The following is a 23,376-nucleotide window of genomic DNA, read 5'->3' on the forward strand; positions in this document are numbered from 1 at the left end:
AATACCCAGCCTTCTTCGGGTGATGAAAAAGGTTTTCGGTTCTCATGACCTGGAACACGACTTACTTGTAAAGGGGCTCAGGGGTGTGAATTGTCTTTTCCTGGACCCATTAGAGAAGAGTTTCTGATTGGGCAGTTTAGGTGAAAGAAATTGGAACAGCTGAAGAGAATATCTTAAAATAGATACGAAACCTGTGTTCCTAGGATTAGTCATTAGGTTTTCCCTTTGAAGGAAGAGGAACACTAGAATTCTGCTAGAATAAAACATGACTTGTAAGGTGTTCAGCCCCTGTGATGTGTAATCCAGGTGAGAGTGCCAAGCAGCGATTTGAGAATTGCTTTTTCTGGAGAGGTAGTTGTTTTCTCGCAGTTACGTGGCAGACTTTTGATCCTTTTGAAAACCTTGTGCCCTCTTAGAAATGAATCTTTTCTTTTCACATGTGTAAATGGTTGAATGATGCCTCCTCCTGAAAGATGGTCTTTTATAAAGAAGGAGTTATGGAGAAGGCAGGTCTGGCTTCCTAGAGGGTAGGAGTGCTGAAGCCATAGATAATGGACAATGGACAGGTGTTTATTGTCCTGAAATAGGCAGGATTACAGTTTTGAGTAAAGGAACAGATGAAGGTGCTGGTGAGCTTTTTCTGCTTCTCACTTGTTCTAACATCACCTCACTCACTTTCTTCTACCTCAAACTACAAAAATGACCACATGAACAGTGAGGCGACTGAAAAAAGCTTTACTTTGTAGTATCGAAGAGCCAGCTCTGCTCTAGTCCTCAGGGCTGGGGAAGCGTCAGTGTTATTTTTGAACCCTTCTGAGATATTGGAGCCCTTGAAGAACAGTATTTTCCAGGTGTATCGTGTGGTTCCTGGGAGATGACCCTTAGATTTATCCACAGGTGTGTCTAGTGTCACGGTTGCTAGTGGTAGCGTTTCCCATTTCTATACTCTTTATAATTAGCATTGATATCAAAATAAAGACAGGTGTGTGTGTGGGCCAGAAATGTTACTAGGTTAAAATACATATTCATTACTGCTTTAGTGGAAGGGAATAATCTGGACTTAAAAAAAAAAATTTGAGCAGATTGTGATTAAGAGAGGGTTGAGTCGGGCCCTTTGCCCTCAAGGTGTAACTTTGTTGTGTTGGTCAGAACCTGTCACTCATTTTATCAAGCAAATAGTGTCATGTTGTGGTTTGATATAATAAACAATCTTTGATACTTAGGTACTAAATATATGCTTATGAGACTGAATATTACCTTAGAAAGAGATTAAACATTTGAATAAACAATGCAATTGGCAGTTCATCCTGCACCCAGAGATTGTTGAATTCCCTTAAATCAGTGCTAATGGGTGCCTTCAGGGACTGTCCCCAACTACTGACTCCCTGTCTCTCACTTCTCTGAAATCATCTGCTTCTTCTCTGCAGCCTTCTGTTTGTTTGTTTCAGGGACATGGGTTTTAAATGGGCCGTGGGACCGGTGTTGGTCTGGATGCCGTCCCGGGGATGTTTAATGCTGATGGTGGTGGAGTGGGGTCCTGGGCTCACTGCAGCAGAGTTCTCTTGGGCCCCAAAGTGTGCAGGATCCCAGGCCCCACCCTAGACCTGCTGTACCAGGACCTTCAGAAGCTGAGGCCTGTCACCTGCTTTTACAAAGCAAGTCTTGGTGTGTTTCTTGTGCACACTAACAAGCTGAAAACCAGCTGGTCTGGACGGTCGAGTTGATCAGAATTGGGTCTGAGTCACTTGTGTTTGAAGACTTCAGTCTTACAGTTTTCCTCTTGTTGGTAATTTCTCATAATGAGCCAAGTAAGCGGTATAAACTTAATAGAACTAATTGCAACAGCTTGTTGCAATTGTTCTGAAATATTTCCACGCTCTGACTCTGCTGACAGTGATCCGAGCCTGCTAGCTTGATGCCTGGTGGGCCTTCATGTGTCTGAGGACATCAGTAGACAGATCCCTTGCTCCCTGCTAACCCACAAGTGCCAACCAATGAAAGAAAAGGTAAAATTTGCTAAGAGGCTTGGGCTACAGTTTAGAATCTTTTTCTCATTGCATATGAACCTCAGAGGTTTGTATGTTGCTTTGTATTATATAATTTATTTGGTCTTTGTTACTTGTTAACTAAGTTGGTGGGAGAAGGACTGTTCTTCATACCTCTTGATATTGACAGCGTTTTGCACAGTACTCTGAAAGCTGTAGATCTGGTTTTTGACAGCATGTGCTGTCTTCAATAAAGGTTTTGATGCCTTGCTTAAATGGGAATATAGAAGCCTGTGTTCTGTGTTTCTGTGTCCTCACCCCGCCCCGCCCCAGCTTTTTGATTCTTATGTTCTTTTGAAGAAAAATATTTAAAGACTTGTTTTGTCTTTCAATTTCAGAGTGATCCTGTTGACCATTCATCCTAGGAGCTGTCGTTAGTAGAAGGCCTGTCTATATGCAGAGCTGCTTGCTTTTTAGGGAGAAATAGAATTAGCAATTTGAGATACATCAGACCGCAGAAAGATGGGTGAGGTTTTGCTGAGGAAGAGACTCCCAGTGTGCAAGTACCACACCTTAACCAGTTACCAGTGGTCCTGGTTTCAGAGTTATTGGTATTTTGATATTATCACCACTTTTGTTTTTATCCCATGGTTATAAAGCATTGACACTTATAGAATCATAGGCCAGATAATGGAACTAAGGGTCATAAAGCCACATCTAGGTGTAAATGCTTTAATAGGTCTAACATTCTGTGCTTTTAACTTTATTCCCCCACTGCCGCAGATACAACCCTAATGTTGCTATCAGGTTGTTATTTTTAAAAGTGTTCCTATTTGATTTCATTTACTAGTGGTTTTATGTTTCTGTTTCCTTTCTGGTGTGGATGTCAGCAAATTCTGCTCATAAACTGGATTGATGGGGCCATTCCTGTTTTCGCCACCAGACAACGTAGTCAGGGGCATGCTGGTAGCTATGAAACAGAAATACTTCTTCATTTCTTTAAGTGTCTTGGTTAACCAGACATTTAAACAGTATTTTATGTACTAGTATAAGACCAATAATATAGTAAAGTTTTTTTTTTTTTTAAATTAAGGGTGTCACCCTTATAGTTTTGTATCTACAGAAGCAAGGCCAGAACTCCACAGTTATCTGAGGCTTCTATGTCATTCTGTCTCAACTTTTTTTAGAAGTCTGTAATCTAAACAGGTAGGACTTTGACATAACCTAAATTTTATAATAAATTTGAATTAATAATTGATTTTCAGAGATCCTACAAAAGATGCCGCTTGATCTAACCTGTACTTTTTTTCACTAAATATTTAGTATTTCTCCTCCCCCACCCCCTATCATGTTTGAAATGGACTGTGATTAGACAATTAAGTTTTTAGGAGAAATTACTCACCTTTCTATCTACTCAGATTTTTTTAGAGCTAGTTTGTCTTTAGTGGTTTGTTTTAGATTGCGTGTTGGCTGAACAAATAGCTATATAATCTCTGTTTGCTGTAAGCTGAATCTTGAAGTAGAGCTTATTCTATCTTTACTGTTTTGATGTAGCAACCAACACTTTCAGATGCGTTTTCTTTAAGTCAGCATCTCTCGTCCTGCCATGGGCCCTGGAACTTGCTGCCGTTGTGCCTATTGGCTTCTGCTGGAGGGAGAACGGATAGATCAGTGTGTTCCAGGAGAGACGGAATTGTGAACCCGACCTGAACTTCTTGCTCGTCTCTCAGACTGTTAAGCTACCCCTTCCCATGCTTTGACTTTTCTCACTTTTCTGTGTAAGCCTTACAATTCTGTTGTAATACATCACATGTTCTTTTTTGTGAAAGATTGTCTATAATAATGTAGTTTGTAATTGGACTTAACATGCATGCTTGTATAGTTTCTGAAGAACAGGCCAAGCATTTAACAAATTGATTGAGTTGCTAGACCCTCAATGAAGTAGTTTAACGACATTAAAAAAAACTATTACCCAAAAATGAATCCTTATGTGTCTTGTTTCTACTCAAGAGCGACTATTTTTCTGAAAGTTATGAGTCCAACTCTAGTTTAAAAGGCTGTCCTATTTTTAGGTCTTTGAAGGTAGATAAAAATATTCCTCTTGTTTATTTACATGTTCTGAATTTTACATCGTGTAACCTATATTCTCTACATTTTCTGTGCTGTTTTTAGTTCATAAATCTTGCATAGGTTCTAGTCTCGTTTCTCTTAAAATTGTTTGTATGCTTCTGTTGTTTTTTCTCTCTCCTTTAACATCACTTTATGGCATTTTCCTCAGACAACTCAAACTGGCATTTTGGGATTATTCATTTGTGTCAGTAACAGTTTTTCACTGTCTTAAGACATACTCTCCCAAGTAGGACTTCAGCATGATGCTTTTTCATTAGTCTCCCTTTTCAAGCCTTAGGCCGCTTAGAATGCTGTGTATCAGAAGTTGGCTCTATTCCTTTTTTCTTCTCAGATGAACTTGAAATGATCCATTTCAGGTGTGATGTGAGTTGCGATTGGGCTGATACTTCTAGTTGGAGAATAAGAGAGCTGTGTGTTTAACCAGGTGGCGCTAGTTGTAAAGAACCCTGCTGCCAATGCAGGAGACATAAAAGACATGGGTTGGATTCCTCCTATGGGAAGATCCCCTGCAGGAGAGCATGGCAGCCCACTCCAGCGTTCTTGCCTGGAGAATCTAATGCACAGAGAAGCCCGGCGGGCTGTGGTCCATAGGATCGCAAAGAGTCGGACACAACTGAAGCTACTGATGACACACACACGTGGTTAACCAAGTGCTGGAAGCCTCTGCTGGCGGGAGGGCACACACACAGCTGGCAGTTAGAGGAGGGGACCCCACACAGGCTTGCCTCTGCTCCTTTCTCTGCAAACTCAGGAGCAAGGTGGACCTAGGTTTAATTCTAGTCCCGGTCTCTGGGCCGAGACTGGCCTCTTCGCGCCTCAGGGCCACTCCCGCTCTCACGGGCCCCTGTGTGTACTTGTTAATTTCAGTGCTGAAGTTTGTAGTGATTAACTAAATTCTACAGCCCAGGCTTCAACATTACTCTTTCATTAATCCAGTATTACTGCTAGTTTGCTCCTAGTTGAGAGTATGTAGTCTGCTGATCCGGCAGTTCAGTCTGGAGCCTAGTGGCGTGCTCACCTGTCCTGCTACGTTCTCTCTGGTGTACACTCAGCTCATGCTGGGCCCCTTCCATCCCCGTTTCTCCTGCTCTATGAGGAAGAGCATCTCTGAAAGGGAGAAGAGTCTAGGGTAGTGATTTATGCTGTACAGATTTTCAATCTGGATTGTCATTGAGAATAGATTCATGAGTGTAACAGTGAATTCCACTATGTACAAGTGTGAATGATAAATTTCATTCTGTCGATAAATGTTGAGTTTACCTACGTGCCACTTATTCCATTAGATGATGAAGTGTTAGTTGGTCAGTCGTGTCCAACTCTTTGCTACCTCATGGACTGTAACCGACCAGGCTCCTCTGTCCATGGGATTTTCCAGGCGAGAATACTGGAGTGGGTTGCCATTTCTAGCTCCAGGATTAGATGTTCACTGCTAACCTATGTCCTTTTATACTAATCGTAGACTTGACCTCATTTCCTCCTTAGGAAATGGTGCTCGATCCTTTCTCTACCATTTTAAAGGTCTAACGCTACAATGAATAATAAGGAGAAGTGAAAACTGACTTCAGCTACTTGAGTACAAATCTCCCCCAACTCCAGAATTTATAAAAACTTGGATTGTTTTTCCCCCAAATGCTTAATTTTGCTCTTGAACTCTACTTTGCAGGAAACCAATTTATTCACTTTCTAAAGTGGCCTAGTGTTTGTCTAGCAAGGAAATCAGCAAAAGGGTTCTCAAAGAAGTAGCAATGAAATTGAAAAGTGTCTACTGTCACCACTGGTGATAAATCAAACTGATGTTAAAGATGCAAATAGTCATTCCAGTACTCTCTTCTCTGCTATTGGAATTGTTTAAGTTAATTAAGCTAGCAAAGTACTTCATTATCTATTATGCTGCATGCTAATGGCAGATTTAAAGTTTCACTTTTATCATTTGAAAAATTTTCTGAAAATCTTATCTAAATTCCTACATCCATTGCCATCTAAGTCTGTATACTTAATGGTAACTAATACTGTTATTTGGGAGAATATATTTATTGTACCACAGTGAGGTTTCTAGTTTGTGAGGTTTACAAAGCCAAGAAATTTTAGGAGACTAATCACATTCAAGGTAACTTTTGTCCATCTTTTTGAGAAAGTGATTAAAACAATATATAATGCATTTTTATTAGACTCTCAGGAATTTAATTATATTCAACTTTGTAGTTTCCAGTTTGTAGTGATTTACTAAATTCTAATTTAGTTAACTAATTTAGTAGAATTTTAAATGTACTCTATTAACTAAAATTAAAAAAAGCTGTTATAAATTACTGATATGATTGATTTCTTTCATTTGCAGCATTTGAATATCAGGACACTGACAGATGATATGGTAAGATGATCCTTGAGGTTTCCTTTGTTATAAATCTTAACTAACCCTCTTATGTTGATGGTGTGCTCCACTAACACCTTTAAGATTGCTACAAACTGCATGTTTTGAAAATGGACTCCTTATTGTGCTAAAGTAAAGATTGAACTGGTGAAATATATTGTTGCTTTTGAAAATAAAAGGGACTAGTCAATATGTTCATTTAAAATTTTTGTTTAATCACAAGTTGTTAGTCAACTTGGAATCATTCAAATCATTTCTCTTTCTTTGGGGATGAATTGCACACTGCAAAAAGAGGTACAAAAAATAGTTAAAGACATGTCAGCTTTTCAAAAATACGTAGTTACTAATTAAAGTAAGCCAGACTAAAACATCACTGATATATTCTTAAAGGTTTGTTTAAAAACGAGAGAACTAGATATGCCTTACCCTGTATTGTGCATGCTGAAAATAATAAGCTCTTATAAGTACTTAAAACTTCATAGAACCATTATAGATTTTTATATATTCAAATAAATTTTTCTGAGAAATATATTTTTGAATGTAACACTAGGTTATTGGTAAAGGATGACAAGACCCAGATAAACAATAACATAAATAATACAGAAGCATGATAAAGGGCCAAACACAGCACTCTGATAACGAGGATTTGAATTCAGCTTCACTTTATGTCAAATGTGAAACAGTACCTAAAATACAGTGAGCACTCAAAAACTTCAGCACCTCGCTATCCAAAGTACCATCTTAGGCACGTGGTTCAGGGGGCATACAAAGATGAATGAGACATAGATCTGGACATGCACGATTTAAAAAACTGAATTAGAATTCTACATTTTACTTCTCTGGTAGAATCTAAGGAAAGGATATTTATATAAGCTTCTCTGGATAACATTTTTTTAATAGGATAATATTCAGAAACGGTGGTAATATTGAGCAGTAATGCAGATTTTGGGTATAGCTTCTCACCCTGCCAGGTGGGTGATGTCCTTATTTAGTGCTGAGCGCAGCGGGGCTCAGGCAACTGAAGTAGGTGGCTCGCCCGCATGTGCACGGCTGGCAGTGGTGTAGCTGTGGCTGAAGTCCTGTTCCTCCTTGCTCCAAACCCACACGCTTGCTGTGCTGACTTAGCTTTCAGATGATTTCTTAAGGCCGATAGTAAAACCATGTGCGATTATTATGTGTGATCTTTTATGAGAATTTACAGTGGTATATTTGTAAAGCCTCATTGAGATATAATTCATATAGCATGTAGTTCACCTATTTAAAATGGACAGTTCAGTGGTTTTTTAGTATTAATATATTTGCAGAACTGTAAAACCATCACCACAATCAATTTTAGAACATTTTCATCACCTAAAAAGAAACCTCATACCTATAAACAGTCACTCCCAATTTATTCCCAACTCACCTAGCCCTAGGCAATGGCCAGTCTATTTTCTGTCTGTAAATTTGCATTTTCTGGACATTGCATGTAAATGGAATCGGTTGCTCTTTCGTGACTGAGTTCTTTCACTGGACATCGTGTTTTCAAGGTGCATCCATGTCGTGGCCTGTGTCATTGCTTCCTTCTGTTGCTGAGTGCTTTCTGTGTGATGATATTCTTGAGGCTTGTTCGTATTTTATGGGCACTCTATGTTTTTTTCCCTCTTTTCATTCAGATCCCACCCTTATCTTTGTTTTGTTACTCTTTTATTTTTTTTGCTTTGCCACCCCTCAGTCTACCCCACGTTCTAGAGTGGCTGCAGCCTACTGCGCTGGAAACCAGTGTGCTTTGATTTTCTGTTAGTTAATGGGCTCCTTCTCAGGGAAGACTTTCTCCCTCCCGCCTCTTTTCCTCACCTTTCTCCTTCTCCTTGTCCCTTGGTCAGAACTTTTGGGCTCTACCACACCCTGTGCATATTTTTGTCAAAGCAGTATATGATTTATGATCCGTCTTTCTCACTAGTTTAAATCTTTTGAAGACTGAGACAGTATGTTGTTATTAATACTTCCAGACAAGTTGTCTGGCACATGTTAAGCATTTTCATCAGTTTGTTGAACAAATGAAAGAGTGAGTCTCGGTTTTGCTAACCTGGTATTGTGTTTGTCTTGCATCTGGTCCTGGCATAGCCCTGACAGGCTTTCCAGAGATGGATCTTGGCTCTCCACAGGGTGGAGCAGCTTTGACAAGGACCTGCTCTCAGCCTTTCCGACCACCTGCCTGGGTCACTGACTGTTGCCTGCCTTCAGCTTAGATGGTTCCATGTTCCCCTTCTCTCCCAGGGGAGGCTTGAGCAGGCAGGCTAGTCTGGGCAGCTGGCCCAGGGTTCTGGAGGCCAGAGAATAAGCATGGCTGTCTTGAGCAGGAGACCCTGAGTCAGCCCCTTCTTGGCCACTGCTGACGCTGCCCTGTGGAAAGAGCAGTGGACGCGGAATCAGGAGTTTCTCGTTGGGAGACAGAACTTCACCACTTCTCTGCTCTGTGACCGTGGTAGATCTCTTAGATGGTTCACTTACACATAAAGCAGGACTAATCTTATACCTTTTCTGCTTTCCTCTTAGGGTTTTGGTGAATCTCATTTAAGCTCAAGTACGTTGAGCTGCTGCATTCAGTTCTGTCCCTATTTACAAGCTTTAAAAGATACTTCCCGGTGTGGACAGAGGGGTGGTGTGACCGATTCATCTGCAGTTGAGTCTTACAGGGGGTGTGTGTGTGATAGATCGTGTACAGATTTGAGGAGAGAAAGGAAAGCTGGATACTTTGAGGGCTCTTTAAACTGTTTCTGATGAGTTGCAGCACATGGAAGCATTTGCCACTGATGTTTGATGTGTGCTAGCAGTGTGTTTTGGAGAAGGCAGTGGCACCCCACTCCAGTACTCTTGCCTGGAGAATCCCATGGATGGAGGAGCCTGGTAGGCTGCAGTCCATGGGGTCGTGAAGAGTCGGACATGACTGAGCGACTTCACTTTCACCTTTCACTTTCATGCATCGGAGAAGGAAATGGCAACCCACTCCAGTGTTCTTGCCTGGAGAATCCCAGAGACGGGGAGCCTGGTGGGCTTCTGTCTGTGGGGTCTCACAGAGTCAGACACGACTGAAACGACTTAGCAGCAGCAGTAGCAGCAATGTGTTTTCTAATTAAACTTTCCCACCACTGCAACATGTGCTGCATGTATGCCTTTAATATAGAACTTCCTGATGTGAATAGACTTTTTTGGGGCAGGACTTGGGACAAGGCATATAGGAATGATGTCTGCTGTAGTCATGTGTTTGAATAACAATATTTTAAAAACATTAGTCGAGACATCTTGGGAAACACTAATGTTAGAAACTAATCTTAGGTTGCTTTTTGTTAAAGGCCTGCAAAAGCACTTCACATTTCAAGGTAGTTTCTTAAATTACTGTCAGAATTAAATTTCATAGGACACTGTTGGATTAAGAGAACGGAGTATTACTGTAGCCTTGAGGTCCATAGGCAGAATTAATATACTTTAAACAGTGTTCGTCCTATGAATATCTGGGCATCTGCTGTGTGTAAAATGCTGTTCAAGGTGCTAGGGTAATATAAAGGTGAAAAAAGTAATTTAGCTTAAAACACTCTTTCGTTTATACCTGGGTTGAAAAGAAAGGTTTCCTTGTAGAGACAAAAAGGTTGGGAGGAGGACAGTCAGGGCCAAGTGTGAAAGGTAAGCTGGATGAAATTGAATGTGCGTGTCACCATGCTAAGTTTTCCATCAAAGTGTCCCCTGGGTGTTTTTGTGGGGAAGGGGTTATTTTTGACCTGCTTTTTTCTCCCTTGTCCTTCAGAACCATTTGTCTAAAGTGCAGTCCTCCTGCTGATCTTCCTCTCTCCTTTTATCTCACTATAGCCAGCATTACTATTGTAATCCCTTGTGTGGCCTGCAGCAATGGTTTTCAAGCTTCTTTGACTAGGATCCACAGTAAGAAGTACACTTTAGTTTGTAGCCCAGCACAACAAACACAGATTCTCTCTGTTGAAACAAAAGTTTTTAGGAACCTATATTTAATGTTTCTAAGCGTAATGGTTAAACCAGATCAAACCAGCCCATCCTAAAGGAAATCAACCCCAAACATTCATTGGAAGGACTGACGCTGACGCTGAAGCGCCAGTACTTTAGCCACCTGATGCGAAGAGCCGACTCTTTGTAAAAGACCCTGATGCTGGGAAAGATTGAAGGCGAGAGGAGAAGGGGATGACAGGGGGTGAGAAGGTTAGATGGCATCACTGGCTCAATAGACATGAATTTGAGCAAACTCCAGGAGATGGTGAAGGACAGGGAAGCCTGCATGCTGCAGTCCATGGGGTCGCAAAGAGTCGGACACGACTTAGCGACGGAACAACAACAACAAAGCCTAATGAACTCTGATCTTTTTCTTTCCCTTCCTTTCTACTCCTTTTACTCCTATCCATCCCATGAAAAAAAAGAAAGGTGATCCAGTCCACTAAGTGGGCTTCATGACGCCGAATAGTCTACAGTTTTATTGATTATTTCAGAGGACTGGCTTTTGGTCTCACTCATTTTCTTTATTGTTCTTTTATTTTCATTTAATTGTTTTATCTTTATTATTTCTATACTTTTGCTTTATTCTTTTAACAGCTTCTTTGGGTGGAAGCTTAAATAATTTATTTGAGAACTTTAGTTTTCCAATGAGAATTTTATGCTGTAAATTTCCTTCTGAGAACTACTTTAGCTGTTAATCTTCTGAATATTTGAAATAGTTTTAAGTTTCCTATTGATTTCTTCTTTTCCCCATTGATTATTTAGATATATCTTGTTTAAGTTTCAAATATTTGAGGATTTCCCGGTATCTTTATGTTGCTGATTTGTAATTTAAGTCCCTTGTGACCAGTGGTTTCGTACTTTGTGTGATTTCAGTCTTTTCAGTTTGAGGCTTGCTTTCTGCCCCAGAATGTGGGCGGTCTTGGTGGATACTCCATGTGTATTCTGTTTGTGTTAGAATTGGTCTATAAGTAGTAAATATGCCAAGGTGGTTGATAGTTTTGTTCACGTCTTCTATGTTCTGATTTTCTGTTGCTTTTTCTAACAATTACTGAGGAGTGTTGAAGTCTCCAACTGTAATTTTGGATTCTTAAATTTTTCTTCTTAGTTCTTTCAACTTTTGCTTCATGTTTTATGAAGCTCTGCAATTAAGTGCATATACATTTTGTATTGTTTCAATTTATCATTATGAAATGATCCTTTTTATCTCAGTAATATTCATTACTTTTTAGTCTTTGCACATTTAATGGATTTCTCTGCTCTGCCTGATACAGTTATCTCCTTCCCTTTTGAAGAACAAAGAGTTGGCTTCTGTGGCCCACACTTTATAGGTTTCATACCCCTTGGACTGTTCCTTCTCTGTCTCTGCTGTGTGTGTGTCTCCTCTGCCTTTAACCTTACACATCTTGTAGACTGTTGTCATCTCTCAGCCTGCTCTCCTGCAGCCACTCTTCTCTTCTTTGTCTCTGGTGCTTGGCTTGGGTGATCACCTCTGTGTGTATCTGTCTTGACTTTTCCTCAAGCTGAGGCATCCATGCGTTGGCCTATTGAATACCTTCAGATCGATGTCTCATTTTTATGTGAAACTCTTTGTGTCCTGAATTAAATTTGTCACTTCCCTCTTAAGCATATTTCTGTCCTGTATTTTCATAGAAGGTAACTTCACCCTTCTAATGTTTCGTTAGGACTCACAACTTTCTGTTGCTTCCTAAGAAGCCAGCTTCTTGGGGGTACTTCCCTGGTGGTACAGTGGTTAAGACTCTGCACTTGCCATGCAGAGCACATGGGTTTGATCCCTGGTTCAGGGAACTAAGGTCCACCATGTCGGGGAAAAAAAAAAAAACTGAAAAAAAAAAAAGCCAGCCTCGTGCACCGCAACCAGAATGACCTATCTGAATTGCATGCCTGACAGTACTTTGCCCTGTTTGTAACTGCGTAGTTGCACCTTTACCTATAGGTCAAGCCTAAAGCTTTTTGCTGTGGCACATAGGCCTCCGTGGTAGGACCCCGCTTCTCTAACTTGATATACGTCTCTCAGTCAGCAAGCAGGAGTCAAGTAAGTTGCTGGAGAATTTACTCAGGGAATGTGAAAAAACAGCTGCTGCTTGGAAAAAGGTGTGTTAAGTGATAATGAGGACTGTTTATTAGCTGTGTGCCAAGTAGCATTCCAAATATTAGCTTTATGAACACATTTAGTTTCCACAACAAGCCTCTGAGTAGGCCTTGTTACTATTCCATTTTTCAAAGATGAAGAAACTGAGGCAAGAGAGAGTACGAGTAACTTGTGTAAAGTCATGTGAAGCAGCCAGGAAAACTGACAGATTGGCCCCAGGGAGCATGATCTTTGCCACGAGACTTACACTGCCACTTAAGCTCTGTCCCTGTCTCAGTGTAAAATCTGAAAGTGTTTCCTTATTTTCTGCTTTTCTCCTGCAGTCATTGGAATGAGTCTTCTGACCTTGAAACTGACCAGGAAAAGTTGTATTCTAGCCATTGATCTTAATCCTAAGAAATTATAATAGTAAAGACATATTGTATTTAAGGAGTTTTCTGTGATAAGAAATGAACTGTTTTGAGTATTTCTAGTAAGTAAACAAAACTGGAAAAGTCGTCTCAAAGGAGTAGTGATGTGTGTGACTGAGAAATAGCAACAGGTAAAGGATATGTTTTCTTAATTGCAAAGAACATAGAAAAACTTCTGTCTGGAAACCACAATCTTGCAGCAGTGGCAGCTTGCCCCCAGGTGTACAGGTAGGCTTTCTAGGTGCCCCTCCCAGGTCCTCCTGGAAGGGACTCCAGACTGCGTGTGGTTTTGTGGTCTGGGCGTGCATGCAGGGGGATCTGTGAGAAGCTCCCCCTGTGCTCCGTGGGCCTGCAGACCCGCTCGGTGTACTTGACTCTGCTGCGTTCCCGGGTGTTTTTCCTTCTGCTGCTGGGCACCGCAGGCTGAGAGCTCAGGCGAGTGTGCCTGCCCAGCCTCCGATTTGTCTACCTGCATGCTGTGCCTGTGGAGAAGGCAATGGCAACCCACTCCAGTACTCTTGCCTGGCAAATCCCATGGATGGAGGAGCCTGGTAGCCTGCAGTCCATGGAGTCGCTAGGAGTTGGACACAACTGAGCGACTTCACTTTCCCTTTTCACTTCCATGCATTGGAGAAGGAAATGGCAACTCTCCAGTGTTCTTGCCTGGAGAGTCCCAGGGACGGGGGAGCCTGGTGGGCTGCCGTCTATGGGTCGCACAGAGTCGGACACGACTGAAGCGACTTAGCAGCAGTAGCAGCATGCTGTGCCTGTACCTACCTGGATGTGTGGTGTCTTGTGGAATATATATAAATTAAACATCACAGTTATGAAAGAAAATAAAATGATTTTGATTATCTGAATTTGTGCCTAACTCCGAAGTCTGGTCATGGAACCTAAATCATTAACTTTTTCTTTTTAAAGTTCAATGGAAAAGAATAATTTAAAATAATTTTATCATATGGGCCTGCTGCTACTGTTGCTAAGTCGCTTCAGTCGTGTCCGACTCTGTGCGACCCCATAGATGGCAGCCCACCAGGCTCCCCCCGTCCCTGGGATTCTCCAGGCAAGAACACTGGAGTGGGTTGCCATTTCCTTCTCCAGTGCATGAAAGTGAAAAGTGAAAGTGAAGTCGCTTAGTCGTGTCCAACTCTTCTTGACCCCATGGACTGCAGCCCACCAGGCTCCTCTATCCATGGGATTCTCCAGGCCAGAGTATTGGAGTGGGCTGCCATTGGGCCTAGTAAGATTTAAAGCTTTCTGTATTGAATTTAAGTTTATTTTGCATTTTTATTAATTTATTTTTCCTTTTAAAGTTAAAAACAAATGATAAAGCAAAATGTATCATAATATATTCCACAGCTGTCCTGCAAAATTATATATTCAAAATAGTCTGTGGAAATTCAATATACCAGGAACTTACCCGGTGGTGCAGTGGTTAAGAATCCTTCTACCAGTGCAGTGGAGTGGGTTTGAGCCTTCGTCCGGGAGGATTCCAGGTCCCAGGGGCAGCCTGCGGGCCTCGAGCCTGCGCTCTGCAGCAGGGGAAGTCCCCGCACTGAGAAGCTGGCACACAGCAGCGAAGGCCCAGCGCAGCCAAGAATCAACCAATAAGGGAATAAAGGAGGTGCACCAGCGGGACAACTGAATATACCTGAAAATAAGTCGTAAAAAACTTCAGCTATTCACTCAGTTTGGTGGGCCTTTCAGAGCACATTAATATGAGTTAATTAGCACTTCCTGTATTTAGATTTTCAGTAGTTAACACTTCAGTGCTATCTTGGATTTTTAAATATTTATGGGCTGGTTTAGAGAGCTCCTCCTCAAATCAGTAGGAACTTGGAAATAAGATCAAGAGTTCTCAGAGCTGAGTATGCTAAGATGCAGTAAGGTATGCAGACTTGTTTATTCATCCTTTTATCCATTAATTCATGGAGCCTTTATTGAGGGCTTGGTACTGTTATAGACATGGCAAAGATGAATAATATGTCTCTGCCCTCTGGGAACAGTGAGGAAAAAAACTTGTGTACAAAACCAGTATGCAGTTGAAGTGGGCTGGAATGGTGAATGGTAAGGTCAATTTTGGTCTTGGAGAAAACTTCATAGAGAAGGTGACTTTTCAGCTGTTTCAAAGGACAGGTTGGAATACAGACTGGCAGGAGTGGTAGTAATTTTTTTTTTTCTTTCTAATGATTTTACTCATGGATATCAGTGGAATGGATTACAGTGCCTATGTCAGGTTGGCAGGTAGAAAGCAATTGTTGATATCTTCAGGTAATTTTTGGGTATGATTGGTCTAGGTCTTGAAAAAAATGTAACATTTATAGAACTAATTTATATTTCCTTTCAAGCATATAGTAGTATAATATTTGAATATATGTAATTAGAAATTGTACTTTAAGTAGATGTGGATAAATATAACTTTGAGATATTTGGAATATTCAGTTCAACTCAGTTCAGTCGCTCAGTCATGTCCAACTCTTTGCGACCTCTTGGACTGCAGCACGCCAGGCCTCCCTGTCCATCACCAACAACAGGAGTTTACAAAACTCATGTCCATTGAGTCAGTAATGCCATCCAACAATCTCATCCTCTGTTGTCCCCTTCTCCTCTTGCCTTCAGTCTTTCCCAGCATCAGGGTCTTTTCAAATGAGTCAGTTCTTCACATCAGGTGGCCAAAATGTTGGAGCTTCAGCATAAGTCCTTCCAATGAATATTCAGGATTGATTTCTTTTAGAATGGACTGGTTGGATCTCCTTGCTGTCTAAGGGACTCTCAAGAATCTTCTCCAACACCAAAGTTCAAAAGCAGCAATTCTTCAGCGAAAAACTTTCTTTATAGTCCAACTCTCACATCCATACATGACTACTGGAAAAACCATAGCTTTGGCTAGACGGACCTTTGTTGGCCAAATAATGTCTTTGCTTTGTAATATGCTGTCTAGGTTGTTATAACTTTTCTTCCAAGGGGCAAGCGTCTTTGAATGTCATGGCTGCAGTCAACCATCTGCAGTGACTTTGGAGCCCAAGAAAATAAAGTCTGTCACTGTTTCCATTGTTTCCTCATCTATTTGCCATGAAGTGATGGGACCAGATGCCATGATCTTTCTTTTTTGAATCTTGAGTTTTAAGCCAGCTTTTTCACTCTCCTCTTTCACTTTCATCAAGAGGCTCGTTAGTTTCTCTTTGCTTTCTGCCATAAGTGTGGTGTCATCTGCATATCTGAGGTTATTAATATTTCTCCTGGCAGTCTTGATTCCAGCTTGTGCTTCCTCCAGTCCAGCATTTCTCATGATGTACTCTGCATATAAGTTAAATAAGCAGGGTGACAGTATACAGACTTGACGTATTCCTTTACCGATTTGGAACCAGTCTGTTGTTCCGTGTCCAGTTCTAATTGTTGCTTCCTGACCTGCATGCAGATTTCTCAGCAGGCAGATCAGGTGGTCTGGTATTCCCATCTCTTTCAGAATTTTCCACAGTTTCTTGTGATCCACACAGTCAAAGGCTTTGGCATAGTCAAGAAAGCAGAAATACATGTTTTTCTGGAACTCTCTTGCTTTTTCAATGATGCAGCAGATGTTGGCAATTTGATCTCTGGTTCGTCTGGCTTTTCTAAATCCAGCTTGAACATCTGGAAGTTCACGGTTCACATACTGTTGAAGCCTGCCTTGGAGAATTTTGAGCATTACTTTACTAGCATGTGAGATGAGTACAATTGTGCAGTAGTTTGAGCATTCTTTGGCATTGCCTTTCTTTGGGATTGGAATGAAAACTGATGTTTTCCAGTCCTGTGGCCACTGCTGAATTTTCCAAATTTGCTAGCATATTGAGTGCAGCACTTGCACAGCATCATCTTTCAGGATTTGAAAGAGCTCCACTGGAATTCCATCACCTCCACTAGCTTTGTTTGTAGCGATGCTTCCTAAGAGCCACGTGACTTTGCTTTTCAGGATGTCTGGCTCTAGGTGAGTGATCACACGATCGTGGTTATCTGGGTCTTGATGGCCTTTTTTGTATAATTTTTCTGTTTATTCTTGCCACCTGTTCTTGGTATCTTCCACTTCTGTTGGGTCCATACCATTTCTGTCTTGTATTGTGCCGATCTTTGCATGAAATGTTCCCTTGGTATCTCTGATTTTCTTGAGGAGATCTCTAGTCTTTTGCATTCTATTATTTTCCTCTATTTCTTTGCATTGATCTCTGAGGAAGGCTTTCTTATCTTTCCTTGCTGTTCTTTGGAACTCTGCATTCAGATGAATGTATCTTTCCTTTTCTCCTTTGCCTTTCTCTTCTCTTTTCTCAGCTATTTGTAAGGCCTTCTCAGACAACCATTTTGCCTTTTTCCATTTCTTTTGTTTGGGATGGTCTTGATCACCGCCTCCTGTACAGTGTCACAAATCTCTGTCCATAGTTCTTCAGACACTCTTTTGGATCTAATCCTTTGAATCTATTTGTCACTTCCACTGTATAATCATAAGTGATTTGGTTTAGATCATACCTGAATAGTCTAGTGGTTTTCCCTACTTTCTTCAGTTTGAACCGGAATTTGGCAATAAGCAGTTTATGATCTGAGCCACAGTCAGCTCCTGATCTTATTTTTGCTGACTGTATAGGGCTTCTCTATCTTTGGCTGCAAAGAATATCATCAATCTGATTTCGGCATTGACCATCTGGTGTTGTCCACGTGTAGAGTCTTGTCTTGTGTTGTTGGAAGAGGGTGTTTGCTATGACCAGTGTATTCTCTTGGCAGAACTCTATTAGCCTTTGCCCTGTTTCATTCTGTTTCCAAGGCCAAATTTGCTGATTACTTCAGGTATTTCCTGACTTCCTACTTTTGCATTCCAGTCCCCTATAATGAAAAGGGCATCTTCTTTGTGTGTTAGTTCTAGAAGGTCTTGTAGGTCTTCATTGAACTGTTCACCTTCAGCTTCTTCAGCATTACTGGTCGGGGCATAGACTTGGAGTACTATCATATTGAATGGTTTGCCTTAGAAACGAACAGAGATAATTCTGTCGTTTTTGAGATGGCATCCAAGTACTGCATTTTGGACTCTTTTGTTGACTATGATGGCTCCTCTATTTCTTCTAAGGGATTCTTGCCCATGGAAGTAGATATAATGGTCATCTGAGTTAAATTCACCCATTCCAGGCCATTTTAGTTCGTTGAGTCCTAGAATGTTGACGTTCACTCTTGCCATCTCCTGTTTGACCACTTCCAATTTGCCTTGATTCATGGACCTAACATTCCAGGTTCCTATGCAATGTTGCTCTTTACAGCATCGGACTTGACTTCCATCACCTGTCACATCAACAACTGGGTGTTGCTTTTGCTTTGACTTCATTCTTTCTGGAGTTATTTCTCCACTGATCTCCAGTAGCATATTGGGCATCTTCCGACCTGAGGAGTTCAACTTTCAGTGTCCTGTCTTTTTGACTTAGAGTGGTACACATATACTAACATGTGGTATACTATATAATGGGGAAGCGCTAGGTGTATGGGCATCTAATCCAGTCTTGAGGTGTCAGAAAGGCTACTGCATGAGACGTTGTGCAAACTGAAGCCTGAATTGAAATTATCCAGATAAATGGATAGGTTCTAGGCACAAGAAATATCTTGTGCATGTGTAGAAGTTTCTAGGTTATTCATTATGTCTAGATGATATAGTCTAATGGTGGTGGGGTCACGAAGAGATTTTCTTAAGAGGAAGTAAGATTAAGGTCAAAGTGGGCCTTTGAGCCATGGTAAGATATTTGAGTGTCATCCTCTGAGCCGCGGGATTACAGATGCTGAAAGGTTTGAAGTACAGCAGTGAGGGACATGATTTGGTTTGGATTTCAGTAAGATCTGCGCAGAGATTAGTTTGGGGAGTGGTAGGGGCAGGGGCCAGTGGAGACACTGGAGCAAGTTAGGAGGCTATACCAGTTGTCCAGGTGGCCTGAAATAGGGCAGCAGTGGTAGCGGCAGAGGGCAGAGGCAAGATGACTTAAGATACGGTCCACTTGGTTTGATTTATGTTTCCTAGTTAATTTTCATTAAAGTTATTATAGTTCAAATCACTTTTCTGCTGACTGGAGACAACCTCAGGAGTCCACATCTTCAGTATGCGTCTGTATGCTTCTCCCCCAGTCCAGGGCCGTGTATTTTTCTAATCTGACAGTATCGCCCAACTTCTGAAGCCTTCAAAAACCCTCCTACTTTGCCCTTTGGAACTCAAAGTCTGTCATCTTTGAATGTTTGCTTTCCTTGTTGCAGTACTTGAAACCTAGGGGTTATTTGAAGACTTTATTTTCCTGTTAGCTTTTTCCTTCAAAGGCTTCCAGCTCTTCTTGAGCATTTCTATTGCATTTCTCCATGTTAGTCTCAACTGTGGGTCATCTCATCCCTCCCATTGATTCATTGCAAGCATTAGAACTTAAGTTCCTCTCTTTTACACCACTATTTATGTTATTTTTCCATTCGTACCTACCAGGGACACTTACTCTGGGGTCTATGGTCCCCCAAGGGGTCTGTGGTAGAATTCATGGTATAATTGAACTTAATGGGAAAAGGATTAAATCTTTTAAATTAAGCTTTAAGTAAAATTTAGTATTTAAAAAAATTATACACATAAGCAAGGCAAAAAACCAAATGACCAGCTAAACATAGGAACAGTAGGTTTGGGCCTGTGACTTTATCACAGATAAAGAAAGCCTCTTTCCTATGTGGGCATTTCCACTGGCTAGTCTGCATATGGCACTTGGCTGTGGAATACATATTGCATATTCAGTTCAGTTCAGTTGCTCAGTCTTGTCCGACTCTTTGAACCCATGGACTGCAGCATGCCAGGCTGTCCATCACCAACTCCCGGAGTTTGCTCAAACTCATGTCCATCGAGTTGGTGATGCCATCCAACCATCTCATCCTCTGTTGTCCCCTTATCCTCCTGCCTTCAGTCTTTCCCAGCATCAGGGTCCTTTCCAGTGAGTTGACTCTTCGCATCAGGTGGTCAAAGTATTGGAGCTTCAGCTTCAGCATCAGTCCTTCCAATGAATATTCAGGACTGATTTCCTTTAAGATGGACTGTTTGTATTTCCTTGCAGTCCAGGAAACTCTCAAAGAGTCTTCTTCAACACCACAGTTCAAAAGCATCAGTTCTTCAACGCTCAGCCTTCTTTATGGTCCAACTCTCACATCTGTACATGACTACTGGAAAAACCATAGCTTTGACTAGACGGACTTTTGTTGGCCAAGTAATGTCTCTGCTTTTGAATATCCTGTCTAGTTTTGTCATGGCTTTTCTTCCAAGGAGCAAGTGTCTTTTAATTTCATGGCATAACTTATTTTCAAGCAATTTAAAGGAATTTCAAGATTATAACTGTTAAGCGTATTTCTCACTTAATGATATTAAAACACTGTATAAAATCTAAATGTGAACAAATCATTGTAAGTAAGTAATTTTGGGGAGGTGGTGATACATTTTCATCTTTTCAAAGGATCCTCTGGTTAAAGAACTTTTTATAAATTTCAGTAATACAATTTAAGAGTGGGAAATGGCCATTTTAGGAGCATTGAAGGTAGGGTGTAGTAGTTGGTAGGTTGGTGGGAATTGTTACCAGGTGATAAGATTGTACCTATGACTGAGATGCTTAGCTTATCCACTTGAAACAGTGAATGGCCAGTTTTCCTCCCCAGAAAGATGTCTCTGTGACAGTGATGTCACTAGCATTTTAAAGAGCATGGGACTCGTTAGCTGTTCACATGCACCATCTCCTGTAATTCTGATTTAGCCTCACCTGATGTTCTTTGCATCCCTTTCCAAAGACTCTTTTGAGGTTCCTTCTCCACCCCAGAATTAATCACTGGTCTCTATCTGTTGCTAATTTACTCGAGGACGTTTACAGTATTTTTTACCTTTATTTGTAATTTGTTACTGTATTATTTTTTTCCCCAAGTGGTAATCATCTGTGGGATGGCACTATTTTTTGTATATTTTATCATCCAGTAATTGCTTAGTCATACCTTCAGGTATGACTGCCAGCTACTATTTTGTAGGCTAAACACACAATGGTGCCTATCAGTTGTCTGCTGCTGTGTAACAAATTAAGCCAAATCAGCAAACATTTATTATGTCATATTGTTTCTGCGGGTCAGGAGTTTGGAAGTTGCTTGGCTGGGTGGTTGTGGCTTCGTGTCTCATGAGGTTGCAGTGAAGATGTTGGCTAGAGCTCTCATCAGCTGAACGTTTGGGGCTTCTGGGATGGCTCACACACGTGGCTGTCGGCAGGATGTCTCCCTGCTTCTCTAGCTTCGTTAGCTCAGTTCTTTGCCACATGGGCCTTCCCCTAGGTCTTCTTGAGTGTCGTGATCTGGCAGCAGGCATATCCTAGAGTGAGTCATCCAAGAAGGAGCAAGACAAAAGCTGTAATGTCTTTTGTGACCTAGTCTTGGAAATGACACTCCATAATTTTCATAGTGTGCTGTTGCTTATACAAGTCAGGAGATCCCTGAGGACTGTCCTTGAGAATGGCCAGCACAGCTGAGACAGCTGAAGATTTGTCTAGCGCGGCACTTACATTTTAGTGGGAGAGAGGCAGAGTTCAACACAGAAGAAAATGACAAGCTTTCTTAAGTCATACTCAGCACAGATGAAGGAAATTAACCGTGTGCTGTGATAGACGGGAACGTGAGTGGGCTCATATACTACTTTAGATGGAGTGGTCTGCCTTTTAACCTGACGCTGAGAGGTGAGAGGTACTTTTATTTCTATTAACTATTTCTATTAATTAATATGGCTCACTGCCATATTAATTCGGAGAAGGCGATGGCACCCCACTCCAGTACTCTTGCCTCGAAAATCCCATGGACGGAGGAGCCTGGTAGGCTGCAGTCCATGGGGTCGCTGGGAGTCAGACACGACTTCACTTTCACTTTCACTTTTCACTTTCATGCTTTGGAGAAGGAAATGGCAACCCACTCCAGTGTTCTTGCCTGGAGAATCCCAGGGACGGGGGAGCCTAGTGGGCTGCCGTTTATGGGGTCACACAGAGTCAGACACGACTGAAGTGACTTAGCAGCAGCAGCAGCCATATTAATTAAGCATGGCGTCCCTCCTCCAGATAGCATTATAATGGCACTCCCTCAAGTCTTCTGTGAATGTAACCAGTTCTTCAACAAAGATGCTATTGTGGAAATTTGAGGGGTTTGCTTAGGGTAACCCAGTAAGTGAGGGGCTGGGCAGGATTCAGGAGTCAGACTCTGGAGTTCTATTTTTAATCAGCAAGTTGCTTGGTTAGTAATAAATTAAAAAGCCAGGTTATTTTAACTGTTAGGTTTTTTTCCTCCTCTTCAATGTAGTGCAAGATTGCGATTGATAATTTTGAGTGTTTTTTTTTTTTTATTTCAGGTATGTGTTGAAATAGAATTAATTCAATAATTAAAATAAACCTTTATTTGTTTAATATTCTCCTGGATTGCATGAAAATATCTTCTCCCTTCTGGATTCTAAGAATGTGTGTTTATGATCACACATAGTTTTTCCATCTTTTCAGGTTTTAAAATGACTAATAATTACATATCTTCCTTTTGTTTTAAATGTAAAAAAATCACTACTCTGTTAGTATTGAAAAACATTGTAACAGTAAAAAGTGTGTTTCCACTCTTACAGTGTTATAAAATAGCTAAGCATCCAGATAGTTTTTTAGAGCCTGTTTTTGGTTTAATTAATTTTTTAAACTGTCATTACTGATTATCACTGTTAGATAATACTCAGTAGGGTGCTCATTTAACTTCCCCTGAAGATAAGTGATATTAATTTATAAAATCCAGTACACCCCAGACACAGCTGAAGCCATATTAATTAAGTGTGTGTACCACCTCCAAATAGCATTATAATGGGATTCCCTCAGTGTTCTGTATATTTAACCAGCTCGTCAACAAAGGCAAACTGTATACTTTGCCTACTTGGGTTGTGTTTCTATCTCAACTTTAAGAGAATTTCACATGAAATTAAGAGTAGCCATCCAAGTGCACATTGTAAAATACATACAGTTGCAGTCAAATTGCCAAATGTAAACAACAAGTGATGAACACAGTACGATGGTGATTTCTGTCATGTTTTTATATACAAAACTGTTTTAAAAGTTTGCTTTTATGTTCTCTTGTGCCTTGCTTTAAGCAAATTGTGTGTGTAATTCCATGAAAGATGAATTAGGAGTGATTTTCCCCCCCTATTTATGAGTAAAGTCATAGAATCATCCCTTTAAAAAAGATAAAACTTCCTTAGAACATTTACACTGATTTGATAATAATGTTCACTCTGTACCTGGCTTTGTAATCATGCTCACAGTATTTGGAATCTTCTTGTAGCCCTCGATAGAGCATCACATACCTGGA

General features: G+C 40.9%; 1 protein-coding gene across 14 annotated transcripts in view; it reads left to right on the forward strand.

The window, feature by feature from the left end:
• DIAPH3 (diaphanous related formin 3) overlaps window positions 1-23,376 on the forward strand; it is a 560,663-nt gene that overhangs the window by 23,255 nt on the left and 514,032 nt on the right. For 6 of the 14 annotated variants that reach the window (XM_086328449.1, XM_086328451.1, XM_086328462.1 and 3 more), the window contains exon 2: window positions 6,451-6,483. The exons of 1 other annotated variant lie outside the window; for it this stretch is intronic. In XM_086328449.1, the coding sequence (XP_086184575.1) occupies window positions 6,451-6,483 (33 nt within the window). Of the gene's footprint in view, window positions 1-181; window positions 352-481; window positions 630-662; window positions 898-1,565; window positions 2,007-6,450; window positions 6,484-23,376 lie in introns of those variants that run through there. 7 more of the 14 variants (XM_086328453.1, XM_086328456.1, XM_086328459.1 and 4 more) reach the window with 7 other exon arrangements.

The sequence above is a fragment of the Bos grunniens genome, chromosome 12 (assembly GCF_055505025.1).
Source record: "Bos grunniens cultivar Pamir isolate PY7600 chromosome 12, Bosgru_T2T1.0, whole genome shotgun sequence".
In the NCBI taxonomy this organism is placed as follows: Eukaryota; Metazoa; Chordata; class Mammalia; order Artiodactyla; family Bovidae; genus Bos; species Bos grunniens.